General features: G+C 35.5%; 2 protein-coding genes across 2 annotated transcripts; one reads left to right on the top strand and one right to left on the bottom strand.

Moving 5' to 3' along the window:
• Positions 1–901: 901 nt before the first annotated feature.
• On the top strand, positions 902–3,739 carry LOC117783628. The gene is made up of 4 exons (XM_034621171.1): positions 902–1,323; positions 2,533–2,716; positions 2,789–3,373; positions 3,447–3,739. Exons 1-4 carry the CDS (start codon positions 902–904, stop codon positions 3,729–3,731), a joined length of 1,476 nt encoding a protein of 491 aa, XP_034477062.1. The 3' UTR covers positions 3,732–3,739.
• A 286-nt stretch (positions 3,740–4,025) lies between these two features.
• LOC117780481 (plexin-B) lies at positions 4,026–12,630 on the bottom strand. Its single transcript, XM_034617074.1, has 5 exons — positions 12,030–12,630; positions 6,776–11,539; positions 6,108–6,709; positions 5,761–5,943; positions 4,026–5,696 (listed from the first exon to the last, which is right to left on the bottom strand). The coding sequence occupies exons 1-5, from the start codon at positions 12,616–12,618 to the stop codon at positions 5,589–5,591; spliced, it is 6,246 nt and encodes a 2,081-aa protein (XP_034472965.1). The 5' UTR covers positions 12,619–12,630; the 3' UTR covers positions 4,026–5,588.
• Positions 12,631–25,234: the final 12,604 nt, after the last annotated feature.

Genomic DNA, 25,234 nt, shown 5'->3' with positions numbered 1-25,234 from the left:
CGTTTTCGAAATATCCCATAAAAGGAATTGTTCAGTCCAAAAAAAAAAGCTTTAAATATGTGGGGAAAGAAATCTTACATTCTCTTCTTGCATAAATTTCAAGATTAAAAATCAATCATGGCATTTATTCGTGGTTTCATCAGGATTTGGTGTGGCAGAAACTATGTCAGTGTTTTCTCTTTCTACTTTCGAAAATGTGTGAAATTTATTTATTTATTTATATAAAATGCTTACAAATAAAATTGTAAGCATTAGCTGAAATGTATTTGAATTAGTTACAATTTGCTATATATATAATATGTATACAAATGTTAAGAATATTTAATGTTCTTGATGAAATTTTCAAAGCAGTTTCGAACTAAATAATTGAAATATTCTTGTGGTTCCAAAATAAGAAATACCGTAGATCTGCTTTCACATACATATATGTAGGAGATTTATTGGATTTTGTTCTATGTACATATACTCTCAGTCGGAGTAAAATATAGCTGTGAAAATCCGTGCGACTGACAAAAGGAGGATAGTTTTAAGTTTATACTTAACAGAACTTTTCTAACCAAAATATCCTATACGCATATATGTAAATTTATAAGTATAAATATATATAAATTGAAAATCGCGAAACACTGTAAGCTTTCAGACCGAGACTTGATAATGGTTTAATTTCAAAATGGCGACAGCGGTCTTCAGGGCGCATCCTCACTCACAATCGGATACTTACCACCCTCATTCTGGCCAATCACGCCATCGTTGTCCATTGGTACCAAGAAGAGCCAATGACAATCTAGATTTTACTCAGTAAAGAATAGGGTTGGCAAGTTTAAAGTTAATACTCGTAAATATACCAAAAGAAGAGTAAAGAATACATTTTATATCATAAATTACAGGAGAAAAACAGATGATGATTACATCAAAAAAGAAGCTGCGAGAAGACGACAGTTGCAAGTCTTCTGAAGTGGATGAATCTGATGAGGAGCGCGAACTAACAAATTTAAATTGGCTGCTGCGTAACCAAAATGTAACTTGGCCAAAAACTATCGATGGTAACTCTGAGGATGATATAAATACAAATACCCATATCACATTGCCTGGCAATCAGATCAGAACGACCGTTAACGCAAATGTTAATTGTCAAAAGAAAGAAAATATTTTGGATTATGCGAGTAATACTAATTCAAAGAGCTTGACAAAGAAATGCATCACTCCCAATTTAGTTTCCTATTCCGAATCAAGAAAACATAGCTTGACCGCAAATCCTGTTGCACCTACAAAGCGTCTAAGCCCCGCAGAGCGATATGATATATTCATCAACAAAATTCAGCGGTGAGAGATAACAATTAATACAGAGATTTCTCATAGACTAATTTCACATTTATAGATTAATTACAGCTTCTCTATCGACTGTATACTTTCCCACAAGTTTTTTTTTAAACTAATTTTATAGGCTTACAAAAATCGAACAAAAATTAATAACATTTTAAAATGAAAAATGTTTAATTGTGTTAAATCTTAAACCAAATTCTTTTAAATAATTTTTTGACTTTTAAATTTATGTTACTGCTAAATCTTTTTAAACTAAACTGATTTATATTTTTTTGGCAATGTCTTTGTCTTATAAATATATTATATTAAATTTTATTATATTATATATTATATTTTTGCTTTAATTATGATTTTTTACTTTTTAACTTTTTAAATATTTATGGCATTAGCATTATTTTTTAATTTTTTTTTGCAATTTTCAATTTTTTTTCCTAAATTACAAATACAACAAATGTAAACATTCATTTTATAATGGAGTTAATATAATGTTAAAAGTGTCAATTGACAATAAAAACAGACCTCAAGTTCGCCAAAAACTTACGTCTAACAAAACAAATAAACTTAATTATAAATGGATATTTACATTTGTTATTTTGTAACCATAAATGGAAAACACGCCGGACTGCCTTGTAAGCAACACTTTTTTGCTATTTACGCAGAGAGGACATACACACTTCGGTGTGTAGCTCTGAATCAAAACAGGCAAGGCTTGCCTAATCTTATTGGACGAAAATGCCGATGGTGTTTCAACTCAATAACAACAGCAACAACAACAACACACAAAAGGCAAGATCAGCTTTTACAGCTATTTTTATCAATTTTCGTCTTAGAATTATCAACTGGTTCTAACGACTCAAGATTGACATTAAGCTTGAATCGCTGGTCAAGTCAGCAGAACGGTACTGATGATAGAGATTGGTGTCTCTTGAAACAGCTGTATGCCGAACCATGCTCCTTGCATTTTGCAAGTGCTTTGTGTGTTGTTGTTAATAGTGTCAATGGACTATAAAAACAGACCTAAAGTTCGCCAAAATCTTACCTCTAATAAAATTACAAATTATAAATTAACCGTTTTCTAAAGTTCCCAAATTGTTCGTAATATTACTGAATAACTGTAATGTTTGTGGAACTCTCACAACTTCTGTAAAAGAAAATATTTGTTAATGAATACGAGTATTAATATTATTGATTTTCGTCATTGACTTACAGAGATTTGGCCGAATACGAAAAGTCTGCGATAAAGTATAAAACCGATGTGACTGAGAAGCCTCCTTTTAACTACTCCCATATCATCGGGATGGCAATGCTGGAAAATGGACGTGTCACGCTTCAGCAAATCTGTGCATGGATTGAGTCAAAGTTTGCGTTCTTCCGAGCACGAAAAAAGTGGAATGTGAGTCGGTAACATAATATAGTCTTGATCAGTGATCAGCATGTACATGTATTGGGATTTGTGTACTTTCAGAACTCCATAAGGCATAATCTTTCGCTGCATCACTGTTTTCGCAATCGGAAACGTGAGGAGAAAGGCAAGGGAGGCTACTGGGAACTGGGAGTTGATCCCAAAAAATGTGATAGGAAACGGATACGTAATCGTAAAGCAGGACAATCAAAATTGATTGCTAAAAATCATTGTTCGCTGGCGAAATTCCAAATCTGCGAGAATATTCAGAGTACTCAAAATAACAGCGAATGCTCTCAGGAAAAACCCATTCAATTATGCTACCGACAACACTCTGAACAAATCCAGCCTAGCCATTATATGGCCCAATTGGATTTAATTGAAAAGACGCGTACCCTAACAGAAGTAGAAGTTGGTCTTGGTCTATCGTTACCCAATGTTCTCAGTCCCCGAATACAGGAACAGGATCCTGATTCTGATAGCACATTTCTGTGTCCCAACGAGCTGGCGATGACTACAAACGCAATCGCTGAGGGAATGCAGCAACAATATGAGCTTGGTACCATCATCATAAGCACTACTGGCATCATAGACGAGTCCTCTTGCCTCAATAGCATTATTAATAACAAATTCAGCTATACTAATATGGTTCGCTACCCATCTGTACATAATTTGCATTCTATTTTGAATACAACTCATCTCTATTTTGTTTGTCTTTTAGATTTATACAGATGATGAGATTCCAATGTCCAGTGAAAACGTTATCATATCGTCCCATATGTCCACCGTGCTGGATGTGAACAAAGATGCGGATATTGCATTGGAATCTCCTGCCGTTTTTAGTCCTGAGCTCCCAGGCAGCTTAGCCAATAATTGCGATTACTCCAATTTTCGGGCATATATAGACGGCGTCGACGAGTCATTCAATTATCTTCACAGCTCTGAGATAAATAGGAACGAGGACATTTTAGATAATCTGCTTGACGTGTGTGTAAGAGATTATTAAATGACAGTGTCGCCAAATTTAATTATGTTTAACTAATTTTTGCATTAAAATAAATACAAAATAAAACATTAAACCCTTTTTAAATTATTGCCAAGGCCTGGGACTTAAGTATAGATGAGGCTGAAATCGCAGAGACAGGCTTTAATATTTAAATAAGAACATTGACAGAGGTTTGCTTAAACTGTTACAGAGGCTGCTAACTAACATTGGCGGATCGTATTGTAGTGGCGTCCTTGTACCTAAATTATACTTAAATAAGTTTGAATTATTAAAATAAAGAGAAATTCACTTGAATTAAGAACTTATTAAACTTTATTCAAAAAAGTACATTTTATTATAAATACATACACTTATAAATAAATGTTATGAAGTACATATGATAATTACATGGTATTTACTCTTAATTTTCCATTTAGCTTAGCTTATAAGTAGACAATTCATATCCACATAATGTAATGTATTTTTTCCCTTTAATGTTTACAATGTATATACAGTCGAGGTACGACAAATTTATATGAATGTAGAAGAGTTTTTTTCATTTATTTAACTTTAAGATAAAACCAAAAGGAATATGAATATATATGAATTTTTTGCATGGGCAAAACATTATAAATTAAACAGAATCCGAATTGAATTTGTAAATAACAAATAATATTACAAGAAGTGCAACTGTTGCAGACGCTATAAACTAGACGTTTGCTAACTTATTGGGTTACACTTAAGAAACTGTACGAATCCTTAATACAATATATAATATCACATGTTCTAAAGTACTACGCTCAAGCCGATTTAAAGAGGCAGCACAGAGAACTGAATAAATTACGCAAAATATGCCGAGCTTTGAAAATCTATTATATTTAATGGTAGCAGACTAATTTTAATGGGTATTAGATAAGGTTAGTTGGTAACATGTATGTTTGTGTTTGGTTTTGTAAAAATATTTCAGTTTCGTCTTTTCGAAACAAAATCATTGCTTTTATTCTCAATTAATGTAAAGTAAGACAAATATGGAATACAGTAAAGACAAACTTTTAACTAAAAATTCATAAATGGTTGCTTATGCAACCTTTATTTAACTTTTCGATACCTATAATTCTAGTATTAACGTAGTACTAAATAGAATATAAATGCAATCAATTTTGCATGTAACAAATATTTGCTCAATGCCTACCAGACTTTCAATTTTTTATGTTTTCTATACAGTTCAGTCATAAAATGTATCGATGCTTACAAATGCAAATGCTCTTATGGTACTTAGTAACCAGCATTATTAATACCAATAAATACATCTACGTGCATATGCAATACTATGTGTAATTATATTAAAATGTATGCTCAATTAGATATATGTGTTTTTTTTTTTACTTATCAAGCTGACTACTTGATTAGAGTATCTCGGAAATGCTATTCTGACATTTCTAAAATGAATATCTACATGAATACTTTCAGCTATACATACTTGTGTATATAATGATAGATTCTATATTCTGAAACTGTATGGACTACAGCACGATCTAATATAATCTTAAACGCATAATAAAAAAAATTGAAAATAAATACACAAAAATTTTTCTAAAAATCTTGTACCTCGAATTATTGTAATATTGAATTTGTTTACATATAGACTATTGGGTTTTTCATTGTACAGAAAATTATTCGTGTATATAAGTATTACACAAGTTTCCAATGTCTAAGTATCGAATTATTTTAACAAAATCATAATACATAACTAATTCTTGTTCGAATTGGCACTTGATTTAGATATCGAGTATATGTACGTTTTTTGCACCACATAAAATAATAATCAAAATTGAAATAAACGATTAGGTGTATTACATATTGAGCTGTCAATTCTTGTCAGCAGTTTGAAATATCTTCACCGTCCAATGTGCAAGCAACATTTTCAAGTTTTCGAGAAAGATACATTTTTTTACAGTTTGGGTCCGAGTCGAGGGCATCCATGATCTGAAATTAAATAGTTAATTACTAGATTTTCTTGTAGGTTCGATTGATTGATTTGATTGCTCACCTGTTCTCTGTACTTGGTTATGTAAATGTAGAGTTCCTTTAAAGCAGAAATCGTGTCAAATTCTTCATTCTGTTGCACAGACAATTGCTGCATGGCAGTGCTCATCTCCTGGTCGCTTATTTGAGGAAGCCGTGCCACATCCCGATAAAAGTCCTTAACCATAACTCTATAATTGGGAATATCCTGCAAGCAGATCAATTAATAAGTAACAATACAAGTCAATTTATAAAATTCGTTGGCCTCATACATTCATTCATTCAGCATTGTACAGGCCAAACCGCTTAAGCTACAAGTTTGAAATTTGGACACAATATACCTGAGATAATATATCTAAAAACCTGACTGACCTTTGCAAATAGCAGCTTATTGGATGGGGAATCCTTGCCCAATCGATGTTCCGTTGTTGAGCACGCGTCCATGAATGTCTGGGCAATAACACTCAGGCACGAATCCACAGAGTACGTCTTGTTTACGTCAAATATAAAATCGGGATTTTTAATAAAGTTGACCCAAAAGCGTAATGGCAAACTATTTGACTTCCAAGCGTGCAGTATATCCGAATCAGCGATATCATGTCGCCGGGCTGCTTCATCCAGTAAATCGAATAGCCACTTGACCGCTGGCGGCAGTTCCTCGTTAACGGTGAGGATAATGGAGAAGAAATCATCGACAAACTTCTGAATGGTTCCTTTTGTGGCAAGAAGGCGAGTTAAATAGACTTCGGGTATGGTTTTATTAATACGCTCGCTGCCAGTGCCACTGCCAATGCAATGTGGCCCGGATTGGGCCGGATTGGAGGTCAGGACTCCAGATATGGCTGAGTTCTTAATATTCATATATTGGTCGGGTAAAATTGGCTTAACCAGATGGTAGATTCTGGGTTGCTGCAGACCCGATTCAATATCATTGTTGCTTATTATGTGACTCTGTGAGTTATTTATATAGTAAACTGCAAGAACAAATTAAAATATAGTTAAAGATATGAGATTAGATTACATTATCTGAGTATACTCACAATTGTGATAGGGTGCTTGCTGCTTTCCATAAGTCATATTGTAGTTATCATTTTGTCGGGCGATCAGAGACATGACTGCCGATTCTTTAACACCATAATGATGCAAGGTATTTAATCGTTTCCAGCCGTTAATTGTTTTTGTAGTTAGATCCTCGTCCTGCAATGTTAGGTGACCTCCACGTCCGTGACGCCATTCTAAATCCACTTCATGCACCGATGGCCTCATCGAAAATGGTGTATTCTTGAAAATGGCATCGAGAATTTTGAGTTTGACCTGTGATATGGTGTCCCAGTCATTGACACGACATTGCACCTTCTCGTCCAGATCATCCTGAAGTATGTGTAATATAACAATGGAGTGTGTTACTTGTTCGTGTAGTAATCGCTCTTCGGAGAGTGAATAGCGCGCATCATGAGTAATCGCGTCCACAAGTCCCTTTTCCACCTGATGCTTGATGGCCTTAAAGAGCAGAAATAAACTGGAGCCGGCATACTCTTTAAGATAGTCGTACATGCAAATCGCTAGGTAATTCGTTAGCATCTTCTCCACCACGCTCTCGGTGCGTCGTAGCATCAACTGAGGATGCTTGCTGCCTAGTGACTTGTCAATGAGTCGCAACAGTAGAGATTTCAAGATCTCCGTGGCATACTCCATCTTATTCATAAGCACCACCATCAGCAATGAGGCGACATTCACCCTATCACGAATGGAGAACGATGATCTTTGCGCCTCCAGCGTTTCGATGAAGGTCAACAGGAAATATTTATTGCTGATTAGCTGCTCAAATTGCATCATGGCCGCATCGTAATTCGTGTGCTGGTTATTCCCTCGCATCTTTGGGGAATTCAATATGGGATGATCGGATACACCGGGAAAGAAGACCTTCATAATATAATTGACATGATCCAGTGTGGGTATTCCACTGCTCTCCAGGTCGGCGGTTAGGTCTGTCATATCGGTCTGCAGCTCGGCAAATGCCTGCTTGCACTCGGAACGCACATTACTCTCCAGCGTTATCATTTGGATCTGGATTCGCTTGTACTCTCGCTCGGCTTGAGTCGACTTGCGTCTGAATATGATCAGGACGACCACCAATATGATAATAAGAGCCAAAACAGTCAGTATTATTCCTATCATTGCGTGTGGCATCGAATACGGTTTATTCAAATCATATTTGAGATATCCAATGACGAAGCGCAGATTGCGACCCACTTTGACGACCACCAACGGCAAATCCGCCGGTTGATCCACACCGTTCTCGTCCGTGGATGCGGGCTGCTGTTCCGGCGGAATGCACAACAGTTGGGTTAGTGCCAGGCTAGTTATATTGCACTGAGCGGTGCCTATGGTCACATTCACATCATACTCATCAGCCGCCAAGTTCAAGAGTTCACCTTCAATGACCAATGTATCGCCTTTATAGAGCTTGACACCATCGTTTGAGAATGGCAAGTACTTTGGATCACTCAAGTAGACAATGGTACTGCGGATATCATGAAAATACTTATTCAAGTCCCTGACCAATTGCACATTATCCATGACGAAGCTCATTTGCAAATTCAATTGGGTTTCATGGACCTTCACAAAGGCAGCTACATCCATATTGGACGCTGCAAAGTAATTGGATGCCGTAGACCCTATTCCCATTCCCGTCCCGTAAATGTTCCGCAAATCCTCATTATTATAGAGTATATTACGCTTTCGTTTATGTTTCGATCCGGTAACATTGTTCCTCTGTAAATCCGTTGAAATTGAATGTTTCAAGAGGTGAAATTTTAAGTTCACTGGCGGAGATGGACACTCCATCTGGCTGGAGTTGATAACAGTACAAGAGGTTTTGTTAACGCGCTCGCTATCGAAGAACACTTCCAGCTCCGGGTTTTGTATCGAGTCGAGGTACATGCCGTGCACCGTAAGGATGCGTCCGCCACTAACAAAACTCCGTAATGGCTTGATTTGCATAATCCGCGGATCCTGCGTATAGTTGAAAATGGAGCAGGGCGACGGTGGAGGCGGCTGCATCATGTTATAGTATGAACCGCCATATAATCCAAACTGATGTCCTAATGATGATGATGATGGCTGCAAAGGATTATGGCACGTGAATGTACGATTAGCTCCATCGATAGCCAAGCGAAGTGAGCGTATTGGCTCCGGCTGTGTCGCCTCGGACGTAATACACGACAGGCGGGAAGACGATGCCTGAGTCACGTTGATATGGCATTCATATTCATCGAGAAAGGCCCGAATGCTGGAGCCAATGTTCAGGTACTTGCCCAACAGCGACAACTGTGTGCCGCCCGATTTGGGACCAACTCCGGGATATAATCCGGTCAGCTGAACATCCTTAAAGTGAAACTGCACACTGGATTCAGTGTATCCAGCATCATTGGCCACTTTAATGGCTGCGGACATCTCATTTGGCGCTGCCCGAGTGCGACACTCGATCTTGACCGATATCTGATAATTGACCAGGTCACAGGGCACATTGCCAATCGAGATCTTGCCGCGAACATCTTCTTCGCGTATACCCAAATTGCTGCCCTCGATGGTGACGAGAGTGCCACCCTCGACAGGTCCAGACAATGGCTTAATGATGTCAATCCTTGGGCGTGGACACTCGTTTTGCATGATCACATTATTTCTTGATCCCATCATAGATGCATCAAAGCCAGAACATGTCTCGTTGTAGACACAAGATCCATCACACCAGGCACACTGATATTTGGGATCACGGGTCACGCACAGACTGCAATCCGCATGCTCCCGATGGGAGCCAAGCACATCGCACTTGTACAGCACGATCGTGGCGGTATCCACATAGTGCTGTCGATTCCAAGTGATCTCCACCTTCGCCTCGTACTCGTGTGTATTCGTCTCATAGAAGTACGGCGTCTTTTCGCACACCACTATCCGGTTGGACTCGATGTGAGCTGGCAATAGCATTTGGGCTGCTTCGATCTGAATGGTGCACAGGTAACCAGCGTGAGCGCTCTTCGGTTTCGGTAGATTCTCAATCTCCAGGCGAATCTCCTTGGGTACCCGAACTGGCAGCAGGATTGCCTCACGACTGCGCTTCAAATGCGGACACTGAGCCTCGATGCTTATGGCATTTTCCATGTTGCGGCACTGATCCGACTGGTGTACACACTTGTTGTCGAAGATACACCAGTTGCATCCCCACGAGCTGCGCACGCACGACTGACAGTTGACGTGGTGGGAGCAATCGAAGTAGGCAAATGAACGCGACACAAAATCCTTGTTTGTCTCGGAACTACGCACGGAAAGCGGCACCAGGACATGATCCAAATTGCTGGCTATCATCGGCCTCTGATCAATTGGCGGTGTGGCACAAGCCAAGCCATGCTCCAGTATCTCGGCATCGATCGGTGTTGAGTTGCCAAAGACACAGCGATATTTGGCATTGAATGGTTCCGGCAATGTGCGGATAATTAGCTGCACCTGCGACAGCTCACTGATGGGAATCTTGTCGGGAATTATTGACTCAAAGTCAATGCATTGTTGTCCGCTGCCCAAAGATAGCCATCTGGATGCGGATGTATCTCGCTGGCAGGTGGAGCGAACTGTGCAACGCCTCTCCAATGAGCACCAGCCACAGAAGGGATCCCTTGACTCCAGACAAGCTGAACAATTCGTATACATGGAGCAGTGTTCAATACGTAATTTGGTTATTTTGCGCATGGACAACACATAAAGGAAATCCTTTTTGGGGGACATCATTGTGTTGGGCAGGATGCGATTGCCGGCGTCCACGACAATCTCCTCGTACTCGCCGGGTTTCTGGCCCGACAAAAGCACCTTTTTGATAGTGCCCGCCTCGGTGCCCAGAAATGCCAGGGAATGCTGTTGATCCGTCGTCGTTGTCGCTGTCACCGATGTCACGGACACATTATCGAAATGGAAGAGAGCATGAGCCGATATTGGCGCCACTCCACTAATCTTGAGTCCTACATTACAGAAGTTGTAAATGTTACCCAAGGAGCCAACGATTGGACAACGGCCATCATTGATAGTGCCTGATATATAGCCCAGATTGCGATCCTTAATGGTGCCATTGAAGCACATGTGAATGTTCTCAATGAACACATCTTCAATATCCTTCAGACTATAGATGCACATGGCCGACTTATTCTCCGGCTGATCGCTAATCTCCTTGGAAGGGGAGAACACCGTAACGAGCACATGATCATCCCTCTTGATGCCCATTTGATGGGCCAACTTCTGACTGGCGTGAGTGATCTTAGCATCCCGCAATATATTGTAATCTGTATGATCCTCGGTGGCAGTGCATTGAATTGTTATCTCCGTGTAGCTGTCGTAATTGGGATCCGTTATGCAGATCCTTGCCAAGCGTGTCACATATCCCGCTTCTTCCGCCAAATGCGATTTCTTCTGTACAAGCACAAAATATGCATACTCCGACGAATTGAATCCGTAGACGTAGTCGACCAGGAAATGATCCCGGTACTTCACATCTATGTTGATAATTGACTGCTGTATTGAAAACTCGGCATAGTTCAAGTCCTCCAAGCGACGCGACGATATCGCTGGCACATCATGGCGATAGTCACCCACGTTGGTGAATGTGGTGCCCACATACAGGATATCCTCCTCCTTCCACGAGTAGCGAGCGGGCCCCACGAAGGCATATGTCGAGGCACTCTCATCGTTGGCTGCCAAGGGCACAGCAACAAACTGTGGAGTTGCTGGGAATCTCAAAAGATTGTATATCTCACAGGCACCTGAAAGATTCAAAACTAACACAATTAGCAGAGATCAAACCACACTAACAGTAACGGTAACAGAAAACAAAGCTGTAGGAAATAACATTTCGCTGTTAATTGAATGTAAGCGGCACTTAACAGCAACTTGACATTTCATTTGTTGACTTCACATATATTAACATTTTGACAGGACAAAAAAAAGGAAAAAGTTCATCTCCTATGACTTAAACTAGATTAAAAAAAGAAAAATTATAAAAATTAAAATTAAACATAAAGTAATTAACAGCGTCCCTATTAAGAGTTAACATGGCACTGTTAATTGCAAGGTGTATTTATATTAGGTGACGTCTGAACACTTTTGAATGTTGAACTACCTCAGCTGTCAACAAAGACGTTAGCTTAACATTTCGTTTGTTGCCTTTACTTATAATATATTAAAAATTATTATTTAAAATAACTTAATAAGATTTATATGTAAATATTTGAGTAGATATACAAACAGTCATACCTTGTCGAATACTGCCACATGATATAAGGATGCCTTCGTTATGGGCATAGCTGACAACCAAGATCTTATTGAAATTGTTTACCAGCGACGTTTCCACCTCCTCCGGACAGCCCCCCGCATGGCATTGAGGTGAATCGTGCTTGGGTCCAGTTACTGCCTCGGAGAGGACGCGTAGGTTCTCATTCAGCTTGAGTATCTTGTTTGTGGCACCCGCATACATCACATTATCCGTGTAATCGAAGGTTAAATGCGTAAAATAGTTTTTCGATTGTGCACCGACTCCTGATCCAACAGAAACATTTGTGCGATTTGCGAAATTGGCCAGAGTTGACGTCGAAGTGACGCCTCCAGATCCAAACCCAGTAACCATGGGCGGCAGCACAAACTGTGCCACAATGTCACTGGATGGAAACGGCTTGGACGATACCAGCGAATCCGAACCCGATGCTTGTTTATCCAGTTCTATATGCGGGCGTGTGTCGCGACGCCCGTGCTCAGCTACGGCGGAGTGTGCGAAGCACCGCATTCGTAATATATAAAATGCATAAAACACGAATATAACTCCATTACTGCACAGTTTCAGCATCATTATTTATTTCTATATTTCGATATATAGGAAATTCAAAATGGTGCTTTTCATATGGCATACAGGCGGATGGAGCGACAGAGCTGTGCAGTTTAATCACAAGTTGAACCGATGCTTTTCATCACATTCTGCTATTCACTGTAGTTGCAATTAGTTACCAATGACATTGTTTTTTAAGTGCAGATTAACATTTTTCTCAAATAAAAATTTGTTTTTGCATACACTGGGTTGCACACACGCACACAGATAATGGAAAAAAGTGTATACATTTTAGGGTTGTTGATAATATATCAATATATCGATATTTTTTCCAAAACTGATATATTTATATCGTAATATTTTTTTTGTCCAAATATCGAATATGCGATATTTTTTGGGACATTTTATAATATTTTTGTGTTGGTCACTCTGTAGTCTGGGTAGCGAGCGAAAACGACCCGAAAATAGTGAGCTAAACTTATATCTCAGCTTGATGGATGCTTCATGGGCAAGTGATCCCTTGCAACTTATAAAATCGCTTTAAGATACCTATCAGCCCTGGTAGTTCAGTGCCTTCGGAGTTGCTAGCGTCCGCTATAAAATGTGTCATCTGTGACTCTCGTAGCATAATGACAGATCTACACATAACGCAAAGCGTATTTTTAAAGTTCGTGAAATCAAAGTATTGGAACTAAAAGCTCGTTCTTTTTTAATATTATATAATTAAGTTCGCTTAGTTATATAACATATTTATATCGAATATAAAAAAAAAAGTTGTATCTCATTACATACTAATATCGAAGTAATAAACAATGTATCTTATTATGTACCATGTTTATACAGTGCATTAAGTTGCTTTAATTACGAGTTACCTTAAACCGCCTTTGTTAAAACTTTTTTTAATGCGATTTGACGTTAACAGGGATTCAGCGAAGCTCGCTTTTTAAACGTATAAACACATCGCTATAAAAATGTACTACCAGACCGTATGGTTGTATATACAACTACTAAGTGCCATTGAAAATGCAACGATATGCTATATATTTAATTAATACACAATAATAACATAATAAAGTCGCACGCTTAAACACTTAAAAAAATGTGGTTTAGCTGCTCTATAAATACGGTAATATACTAAAATTAAAGTTATGAGCAATGTATCTTATTACATACTAAAATCAAAGAAATAAACAATGTTATGTATGCTTAATAAATATAATCTATAAATCCTATCATTTCTTCTTGTTGGGCAGAGTATCACTTTTTGTAATAAAAAAGGAAATAATAAAAATATCAAATATATCGATATACTAAATATCATTTTGATATTTTTCACGATATTACGATATTTAAAAAATATTCGACAGCCCCAATACAGTTTTATTAGAGCTGGTAAGATATCGATGTCACTATCGATATGATATTAAGATGCTATTATCGATGTCATTGTTACTACAATATGTTACAATATGTTATTGTTACACATACATATTGATATATCGATACCACGAACATAATATTAGTATCGATATTATTGTACTTCATTTTTAAGAGTTGTTTCTTTTTGATTAATATCCTCATGAAACATAGAGACCAACTTATTTGACTGAGGACTATGACTATGAGGACATAGATATCTAAGAAGAGCTTGCGCAATAAAATACTGAGAACCGGTACAAATACAAATAATTTTAGGTTGCATCAAATTTGACCTCATTCAACAAATATTTATAAGAAAAATACTATATTTTCCCCTCGATATCACATAAATTCAATCAATAGCAGCTGATAGAATACCATATATTTTTTATATTTAGGGTATTCCTGAAATGATTTTAATGTACTAAACCAAAACTTTATTTAGACGTGGACCCTAAATTAAAAATCATCAATTTAGAAGTCAAATACTATTTGAAAAGACATTACTTATTAAAATTGGTTGAGATTTGACATTAATAAGATGGGTAATTTAAGGAAAAATTTAAATAAACCTTAATTCAAAATAATTTGAATGCAACATCAATTAAGAAGACAAATACTGTTTAAAAAGACAACGTTTTTTTAAATTTGTTGATATTTGACAGAGTTGTGAGAGTTCAAAGTTGTCCAAAAATAAAAAATATATACAAGCAAAAATTGAAAAAATTAGTAACTTTAGGAAAAATTTAAATATTCCTTAAATAAAAACAAATTTAAATGCAGCATCAATTAAGCGTCAAATTATGTTTAAAAAGATATTACTTATTAAAATTGGTTGAGATTTTACAGAGTTTAAAAATGTCTAAAAATGTACAAGGAAAACAATTGAAAAAAATGGGTAATTTCAGGAAAATTAAAAATATCACTTACTTAGATGTCAAATTATGATTAAAAAGACAGTTTATTAAAATTGTTTAAGATTTGACAGAGTTATGAAGGTTCAAAGTTGTCCAAGAATTTACAAAGGAAAAAATTGAAAAGTTGGTAATTTTAGGAAATATTTAAATATCCCTTAGTTAAATAAAAATTTAAATGCATCATCAATTCTGAAGTCAAGTACTGTTCGAAAAGGCATTGATGAATAAAATTGGTTGAGATTTGACAAAGTTAAGAGAATTCTAAGTTGTACAAAAAGTTTCCAAGGATAAAATTTGTGATTTGTGAACAAATTTAAGTTGTCCTCTTTAGCATAGCCAATTTTTAAATTAATGTGCTGGATCTGTATGCGATTTGCGCCGTTTGCCATTTTGTTTTACCAGTTAAAACTCCTCCTATGCAACCTGTTTTTCGTCGGCAGCTTTTTAAGTGGTTTGACTTCAAATGTATTGAATACGAGTATCTACAAACATATGAACACTAAAGAGAGCACAACACCCTCATGCACACATAAATACATTTTTTAGGAAGTATATTTGGTCTCTTTCTGCTCACACGAACCTATACCTATTCGGTGGCTGCAGTGGGTGTGGTCCACCTTCAAAGGCATGAGCTTAACCCTTTCTTACCCGATCATGATTGTTATTTATTTTAAGTAACATACATATACATATGTATAAATAGTTAACTTACAGGAACAGATTTTAGTAAAATTATGAAAATGGAATATTTATTTATATATATAAGAAATAATAAAATTATAAAAATGGAATATATGTTTATTTATATAAGAAATAATAAATATTTATATTTAAAAATGCAAGATAAAAAATACAAATTTAATATTTCTATCACACAATGTCAATAAATAACACTATGTAACAAGATTTTTGTCCTTGGGGTGTAACTGTTATTTCCTAGTCAGTTAGGTCCCAAAAGTATAGAAAACAGCTATTGTCCCAAGATAACTTTGCTTTTGTGACCATGGCAGCGCTTTTTTGAAAAATACGTTATGTTCATGTTCAATAAAGCATACCAATTAAAGAATGCATTTAAAAACTCTTTTACAAACATTGGTTAAACCCTAGATGCAGTACACACTACATTAGAGATTTGTTGTGGTTTATTGAGAGTTGTTTCTTATTTTATTACAGATAATTTCGTTCAAACATGGCTTCACGAGGCTGCAAGTATCCTGCAGATGCCTGGTGACAAAAGCAAAGTTTTCGAGGAATATTAGGTGGTTTCCATACTTTTAAGACATAACAGACTAGGAAAAACCAATTACATCCCAAGGACTGAGAAATTTTTTATTTTTGTTACATAGTGTAATTTATTACATTTAGAAGATTATTTTCCATTATATGACATTAATAAATTAATTTAATAAATACAAGTTTGTAAGCCACCAAGATGTGTAAAATGGCTTAAATTTGTTGTTTGCTGGGTAAACGTGAATACATTCATACAATTTTTTAAATGCACACAGACAAACATAAGTGTACTCCTACAGGCAGCGTATGTATAAAGTATAAAGTTCGATAGAACCGGTTTTTATTTTAGATGTTTTATGCCCTGGAAATTTTAACCTTGCGAGACAGTTGTAACAGTTAAGAGGAAGCTTCTCCTATACTACAAATTCTTCAACACAATTAACAGCAGTGTCGAAATTTAACTGAGAGTCGATATAGATATAAATATAAAAGAAATTAGAAGACTAATTTAAATAAATAAGTTTAAACTTGTTTTGTCAAGTAATTATATTACCAAAAAATCACTAATTTGTACAGGGTATCTTCTTGTCGGTAATTCTTGGAATTTCTCATTTTATAGTTAAATACTTCATTGACCATAAGGCATCGCTGTGGAATGTCTTCATTAGTCGCATAAAAAGATGCTCCGCTTGTCATTCTGGTTCCACTTTAAAACTCTTACCAAATGTATTGACTTGACGTTGAATTTGACGTAATAACTGGTACGTATGTATTAATTTTGTATCACTGCGGATGGCAGTTCGCGCTAGTGACAAAAGCAGCACGAAGGGTGCGAAAGGCGACTAGCAATATATACAGCTAAGTTGGAAAACTTGCTATGACTGTCCGATCACATCGAGTTATATACCGATCGAAAGGTTTGGTCCTAACTTACAAAATGGCATAAAACTTTTTCTAACTCACCTGGGTCATGAGATACGGGGGTGTAAGTAGGAAGTGAAAAATTTCAATGATTGCAGCTAATGGGGCTGTTGGGGCCTCTTGGAAATTTTTTTTATTTTTTAAAAATTCGAATGAAAACTACGCGTCGATTAATACCTCGATCACCCAAATCCGTTAACTGGTTCAAAAGATAAATAAATTTTAAATTTTTAATGGACTTCTCAAAATGAAATGAAAAGTCAGTTTGTTTGTTTGTCTGTTTGTATCAAAGCGCTAAAAAAGCTTAGATGTAATGATGGGGATCTATTCCATTTTGAAAATCTAGAAATGTTTGTTCAACGACTTTTTGAAAAAACCGCTAGTTTAGCGGGAAAAAGCTAAATCCCGCTAAAATTTAAGCCTCAACAGCTCCAAACCATAGAAGCTACAGGTATAATCTATATATCATTGGAAAGGTGTGTTTGAGGGCTTTTAGGCATACCTTTAAACTTTATTTTTAAGTACACAGGTATCATTTTACAGGTGAAATAAAGTTTTTTAGCTTACATTTTGGCGATTTTTGACAAAACGGCTCTAACGATTTTTATTAAATTGAAGTATGTTGTAGCACGTTTCATGTGAAACCAATGCGTTTGAAAACAAGTGCGGGCTCAAATCCCACTCTTGCCAAGAAAAAACATATTAAGAGGAATATTTATAATTATTCCAAGTAAGAAAAACATGTGTATATATCAAAATAAAACAACAATACATATAAATATTATGGCTTTAAAACATGCTTAATTTTTTTTTATTTGTTGTCTTAAGTATTTATAAACATTTATTCTTAATGTTTGTGGTCTTGGTTTTTGATATTATTAATAAGAGCTTGGACTTATTTGCAATGTTCTTAAAACCAAGATGTGTTTTGATACTTTAAGAATTGTATGTTTCCGACGCATTTTTTAGACCATTATTTATTTCTGAGACCAAAATCTCTATTTAACCTTTTGTCTTATTAGTGTACTATATCAGTCGATCAGTCGATAATTCAATATAGAACTCTGCAAGGGCATCAAGTCTTCGGAGTTTTATGGATATTTCTTCAACGTTTATTTCATTCGAATAATTTCCATTCCATTTCCATTCCATTTCAATTATCAAGCGAATTTGACGTTTCTCATTTCCTTCATTTTTGGAAGGCTTCTTAACTTCAATACTATAAGATTACGTTACTACATACATGTATTTGCACATGTAGGAACCAATATGTTTGTACATATTTTTTTGAGATACAGGAAAAACCGCAAGGGTACGTGCCGCCTTAAGGAGATCGATTAGTTCGCTTAATGGCGATGAAATATGTATAGTATATCTTACTGACTGGTTTCTGTGGTGTAGATGGTGACGCTGTTCGTGGTTTTATACGAAAATTTAATTCATTTAGATCCGCTCTAATAAAATTATATATTTATTACAATTAAATTCAATTAAAATATTTGTTTACTTATTATATTCAATTTCACGTGCCTCTTATTATTTTACTTTAATTTGCTGTCAATATTGGAATATAGCTTTCCCATTAAAATAATAAATTAAATGTAGAGCTCAAAATTATTCTTTAATAAAAATTAACTAGCTTATGTTAATATTAAGACATATAGCTCAACCAAAATATAAATCAAACATTTTTCATTATTTTGTGAATAATATTTAAATAAGTTTTCTTGTGCTTATCCCAATTTAAACTTCTATTTATGATTTTAAAAACTATGTCTACCTTTCAGATGATAAATCTGCATTTATCATATTAATAAGTAATAGACCTGCTAAGCCATATGTCCTTATTAAAATAACATGTTCAAATTAAAGTATCTGGAAATATTGATTTGAAAACTATTGAAATTTTAGTAGGTAATAGTCATAACTTGACTTAAAACACTTACAACTTTCATTATAATTTATTGGCATTAATTATTGACAACACCTGTTATGTGAAGTTGATATGCGAGTACAGATTTCATTAGACAGTTTTGTACATATTTTAAAACCTATGTTTAGTGATGCTGTAAATTTAATATCAGATTTGAAAACATCTTCAGTTAAAATATAGCTTCAATATAATAAAACTATGCTCAAAGGATTAAATTTTAGGCGATTAAAATATCTGAAAAATATAAGCCCTATTATAGTGTAAATAAATAAGATACATATATTTATGAAGCGGAAATATTACTTTCGCAGAATATGTAAAAAAGACAATATAAGTTCCTCTTTATTTTAATAATCTCCGACGTAAATACATACATCGTTATACACTACGCAGCTAAACTATTATGAGCCCTAACGTTCCTGTCTGTACGTATATATCTATATATATGTATAAATATATATGTGTATGAAAATATGTGTGTAATGAAGGGAAGATGATGACGATGATGATACGATCACAAGAAAGAGCTGTATGTTTTTTTTGAGGGGGCACACACGCACAGATACAGATACAAATGCCGAACTTCACAGACGCGGACACGAACACGAAACATTCGCTGCGGTTGGCCTTATAAATAATAATGTCTTCATCAGCAAGAGTAGCGGCAGCAGCAAGATGCGAGATGCGAGATGGAGCCCTTGTATAGAACAGTTGGTTCGTAGAGCGGCGGGGTCGGATCGGGATGGGAACGGGGATCGGGAAAGCAAGCGATTGTATCGAATGGGGCTTAGCTTGAGCTCATGGCCTTAGCCACCACGTTTACCGACATGGGTTATTCGAACTGTATTGGAATAATCAAATATTTAATCATTATAAATCCAAAAAGGAACATTATTTAAGTAAAAATTGTACCAACTACATATGTAAGCGTAGTGTTCAAATTTCAGACTTCTAGGTCCTATGGTTTGGGCTGTGCAATGATCAGTCAGTCAGTGAGTCAGGACAAAGTGTTTTATATTTAAGGATCCGGATTTTAGAAAATTAACATGATGAATTTAGATTTCCATTATATCGACAATGTTTAGATATATATTTTAGAGTTGTTTGAAATTTATTTTTTCATAACATTGGTTATTTGCATTTAAATTAATGGTACAGTGCTCAGTAATTATAGTGTTATTACAATTGCATATATTAATTTCTTAACTAATTGTTTAACAATATTAATCAATGTAAAAATAATACAATACATAAAAACTTGTTGAGTTACCCACGAAAATAAGCCGACGAAAGCAACAATTTACTTGATTTTGTTGTTGTTGTTGCTGTTCTTGTCAACCTTTTTTTCCTTGCCTGCATCCACATAGTCATCCACATATTTGTATACATACATACAAACATATATACATACTTACTTTTGTATGTATACATACAACATAATTGTCGATCTCCTCTCTTTTAGCTCCTACCAACTTTTAGCTGGCGATGCTGATGCTGTCTTCGCATGCACACGTACGTATGCTTGTATATGTATGTGTAAGTGTGTATGTATGTATGCATGTATGCATTTATGTATGTATGTACGCCGCTTTAATAAAAGAAACTGGATTTGAGAACGAGAGTTGGTATTAAACGAACCAACTCCAACTCCACTGACTACTTTGTTTGGCCTCTGCCTCTGTCTCTGCCTCAGCCTCTGATATGCTGACTAATTAAGCCCTTAAAATCGGACCGAGCCCAGGTCCATACTCGAGCCGCAAGAAAATAAAGTCATTTTGCCTGTCTGCAGCGTTTTACAGTCAAAAGACTCTAATAGAGAGAATACGAAAATGTGACAGATAGTGGAACAGCCTTAATGTCCAGTATATACACACTTTATACACTTTTATATACTATATATCAACTCCGAATATTATTGTAAGAATTATTAAAGTAAAGTTAAAGGACTACAAATTGAATTTCAAGATGAATTTCTTCAAACATGAAGAAAAATTTAATTCATTACAAAAAAATTTAAAAAAAAAAAGGAAATTTATTTTGATTCCTTGTTACATTTTTCGAACACCAATGATTAAAAAAATATAGATGCATTAAAGAAATTCATGATACAACTTATATGAACTTGGAAAAAGCTAAGGCTTCGTTTTAAAATATAAATATGTTGTACTAACATGTTTTTACATTAAGAAGTACGGATTTAGCCTTTTTTGACTTCCCAATTTTTAATTAATTTTAAATTTCATAATTCCAGCCGTCCTAGTTTTAGTCTCCCAGTTATTATTTTCTAATAACAAACCACAAAAAAAAACCTCTACACGAGGTAAAAGTCTAGTGACGAATGCAATTTCTAGCCCCAAAATTTCTGATATCCAATTTTGTGACGAACAAAATTCAGTTTAATATACAAATTTTAAATAAAAATATAAATTAATAATAAAAAAAAACGAAAATTGGCATTGTGCACTGTGCGCAATAAGGGTGAGCTTCTTTGTACATAAAAATTACATTTTGCGCAGTGCCGAATGCCAATTTTATATTTTTTTTTATTATTAATACCTAATTTTGACCCGATCGGTCCTATGACAGCTATATGATTTAGTGGTCCGATTTGAACCAACTTTGGTCAGGATATATAAAACCAAGTTAAATGCATATTGTATCAGTTTGGTTGAGATATCTCATAAAACCAAAAAGTTGTTTGTACTAAAACGTGATTTTCGACCGATAGAAAAATGTATATATTCAGTTAACCAAAATTTATTTTAGTGTTTTCCCGATAAACTAGCTGTTTTTCCAAAAAGTCGTAGAACAAACATTTCTAGATTTTTGAAATGGAATAGATACCCATCACTACATCTAAGCTTTTTTTGCGCTTTGATACAAACAGACAAACAAACAAACTGACTTTTCATTTCATTTTGAGAAGTCCACTGAAAATTTCAAATTTATTTATCTTTTGAACCAGTTATCGGATTTGAATTTTTAAAAATAAAAATCATGTGTCGTAGGCAAATCTGATTTCAGAGAGGCTCAGTTTTTATTAAGAGTTCGAATCAGGCTAACAGGATAAACGAACCTACACAATATTCGTGACCTGGGTGTGGTCCTAAAAGCTCCTTGGAAATTGCTAAAAAGATTTTCCAACAGAAGACGTGAGACTAGAAATTTATTTAGTTCCAGTAGGTGCTTTTACCGTTTAGGTTAAAGGTTCTGTTTCGGTTTTGTCCTTGCGGTTCCAGAATACAATTTAAACAAATTTTAAAAAACATAAATATTTATATGTGTGTTATATAGATAAACCAAGCTTAAGTTTTACGTTAATTTAAATTATAAAGCAAGAAGATAAACAAACAGAAAACAACGGGAGTTCACACGGACAAACGGATAGACGGGCATGGTTATATCGACTCGGCTGTTAATGCTGATCAAAAATATATATTTATGGATTTTTTTACTTATTTTTTTTTGTAGCGGATTTAAATATTGACGGTGGATTCAGTTATTGATACCAAAACTATGCGGGGAAAGCCCATACTAAATCTAAAGAATCTTGATCATTTAGTTTCTAAAATCTATCAGTTCATATAGATGGTCTCGTCTGTTATTGCTGATCAAGAGTATAGAATCAAAGGTGCCTTCTTGTGCTACCTTGCATGCTTTTATACAGAATCTATAGTTCTTAGGGTTTGCTTAGATTAAGTTAACGCTAAGGGGAAAGATGTGAAAAAAGATTGAATTAAGCGTGAACATAATAAACAAATATTCATACTTATATATACTTATGTACATAAGTGCCTAATTGTTAAAGTCCTCAACATAACGAATTTTTTTATATATATACATTTTTTTGTATCTTATTGCACGGCGGATGATGCTGGTCGAATGGATTCGAAGGCAGATGCAAAACCAAAAACTTACATATTCTTGTGCACATATGTATGTATGTATGGATGTATGTAAAGATATCTTGCATGCATACATACATGAATACATATATATCTGGTTTTATGTTGTTTCCAAGAACCGACAGAAGTTCCGTCGTTAAATAAGACGAATACGTGCAAGTGTGAGTGTGAGTGTGAATGTGAATGCTTTGTATCCACAATAACAGGCAGGCAAGAAGGCAGGCAGACTGAAAGACTGAACGACGGGAAGACAGTCAGACAGAGAGACAGTCAGACAGTGAGACAGGCAACAGCTCATAGCTCAGAGCTCGCAGATCGCAGCTCTCGTGTTTTCAATAGAGTATAAAGAATTTGGAATGACTTGAATAAGACGTTAAATTACAAAAGGAACACACAAAATGAGAACGTAGGAGCGATCACAGCAAGCGCACAGCATTTCAAGGTACGCTTTACTCCCGCTGTGCTCTCTCCCTGAAAGATCCAAACAGAACCGAACAGAACAGAGTTGAATTCGCCAGTGATCGGCCCTAAAGATGTTGATGTTGATGCTCATGTTGTTGTTTCTGACTTTTTAAAACTGAAAATAGTGAACCACGCCACAGGTTTCCCGAAGGTTGGTTCGCCGACAATGACGATGACGATGACTCCTCTAGCAACCTTCCTTTGACAAATGTAGTATTCCTGCATCCGCAGGTACTTGCCCAACATACATTTACAATTCTTCTTAAAGATATAGAAACAGTGTGATACTTAAAAAACTTAAATGACCTTCTCATATTAATGCATTTGTTCTAAATATGTCTATATCTATAGAAGGATCGATCAAAGATAAATTTAAAATCTACTTTATTTTAACATATATTCGTATATTCAAGATCGAATAGTGTAATATTTAAAACTTGTACCAATTGAAAATAATAGAAGCAGTTTTGCCGAATCTTATAAACCCAAATGACAATCGCAATTTGCGATTTTGCGCATAAAATTCGAAAGGATGTAAGTAATAACTTGAATATGATTATGTATACTTTTTATGATAATATGAAGAGACAGACATTATGTATTAAATCGGCTGTTCACGTGTCGCTATCGAATATCCCGACGAGTTTCTGAACAAACAAAATACACCAGGACTTCAATTACATGGTTGACAGTGGATATATGTACCTATTGGGGATACCATGTTGAAAAAAAACATGCGACAAGCCCTCTACCTTTGTGGTGGTGTGAAAATGAGGAACACTTCTTTTATTGACATTTCAGTGAGCGTATCGAGCTTAGTCGAAAGATAAGAACGGTATTTTTCCATTTTTTGTAAAAAGGTATTTTTGCATACATTTCATTAGATTATAGTATTAGATGTATAGTATATCAATTAAAATTAAAAGTTATTGCTCCCTTTAATATACTGGCCCCCATAGAAAGGCACCAAGGTTAGTTGCGTTTTCAGAAATTGTATATATTTTTGAGTTATTAATCTTTTTTTAAACGGCGCGATTTGTTTTTATTTACAAACAAAAGGTTCGATGGATAATTATACCAGTTAATTTGCAATGTAGATACCGAAAGTTGTCATTTGGAACTACATAAATGTTGGAAACAATCAGTTGAGTTTTTTTTTGATATTCTCTTAATGATAATTATTGACAATTAAAATTGCGTTCTTTAATTGACCTTTAAATAGAAAGAAACAAGTAAAGCCTAAACAAAGCTGAGGATTGTCGGTCATTTGCTCAAATTATGTCCTCTGAGCAGTAAAAACCCGGATGCAGCCGGGTAATTTCTTTATAAAAAGTGTGTTTTGTTGCATTAATTGAGCATTCATGTAAATATGTAAATAAATGCTACAGACATACATATACATATAAATTGTGAACAGCATGCTACAACTTAGCGAGACAGAGAGAGAATGACCGACTGAGAGGAAAATAACAGACAGACAGACAGGGACCGACCATGAGCAAAAGTGTACGAGAGAAGGAGAGCGAGCGAGCGAGGGAGAGAGACAGTAAAGAGAGCGGTCTTTACACACATAATGTGGGTGCGTCTAAAAGATCGTCTGTGTCTGTCTGTACAGCGTACACTACACGTCTGCTGCATAACAAGTAGCAAGTTGTTGAAGTTGGTTTAGCATTGGGACATCGTCGAGACATCATAGTACCATTATACCTGCTAGCGGTATTCTATTCAAGGCAGACAGAGAGGGGCTGAGAGTGACAGAGAGAGAGAGAGAGAGAGAGAGAGAAAGAGAGCGAGAGAGTAGCGCAGACTTTATATCTGTCAGTGCTGGCATCTTGTAATTGTACAAACTT

The sequence above is a fragment of the Drosophila innubila genome, chromosome 4, assembly GCF_004354385.1.
Source record: "Drosophila innubila isolate TH190305 chromosome 4, UK_Dinn_1.0, whole genome shotgun sequence".
Taxonomy (NCBI): domain Eukaryota; kingdom Metazoa; phylum Arthropoda; class Insecta; order Diptera; family Drosophilidae; genus Drosophila; species Drosophila innubila.
The sequence above is the reverse complement of the archived record's forward strand: the minus strand, read 5'-3'. Positions and strand labels throughout refer to the sequence as shown.

Excerpts from the sequence above, each read along its gene's own strand:
- LOC117783628 (XM_034621171.1), top strand. The coding sequence starts at position 902 with ATGATTACATCAAAAAAGAAGCTGCGAGAAGACGACAGTTGCAAGTCT. Across the intron at positions 2,717-2,788 it reads GAGCACGAAAAAAGTGGAAT|AACTCCATAAGGCATAATCT; the intron begins GTGAGTCGGTAA and ends GTGTACTTTCAG. Across the intron at positions 3,374-3,446 it reads AATTCAGCTATACTAATATG|ATTTATACAGATGATGAGAT; the intron begins GTTCGCTACCCA and ends TTTGTCTTTTAG.
- LOC117780481 (XM_034617074.1), bottom strand. The coding sequence starts at position 12,618 with ATGATGCTGAAACTGTGCAGTAATGGAGTTATATTCGTGTTTTATGCA. Across the intron at positions 11,540-12,029 it reads ATGTGGCAGTATTCGACAAG|GTGCCTGTGAGATATACAAT; the intron begins GTATGACTGTTT and ends TGAATCTTTCAG. Across the intron at positions 5,697-5,760 it reads TAACCAAGTACAGAGAACAG|ATCATGGATGCCCTCGACTC; the intron begins GTGAGCAATCAA and ends ATTTAATTTCAG.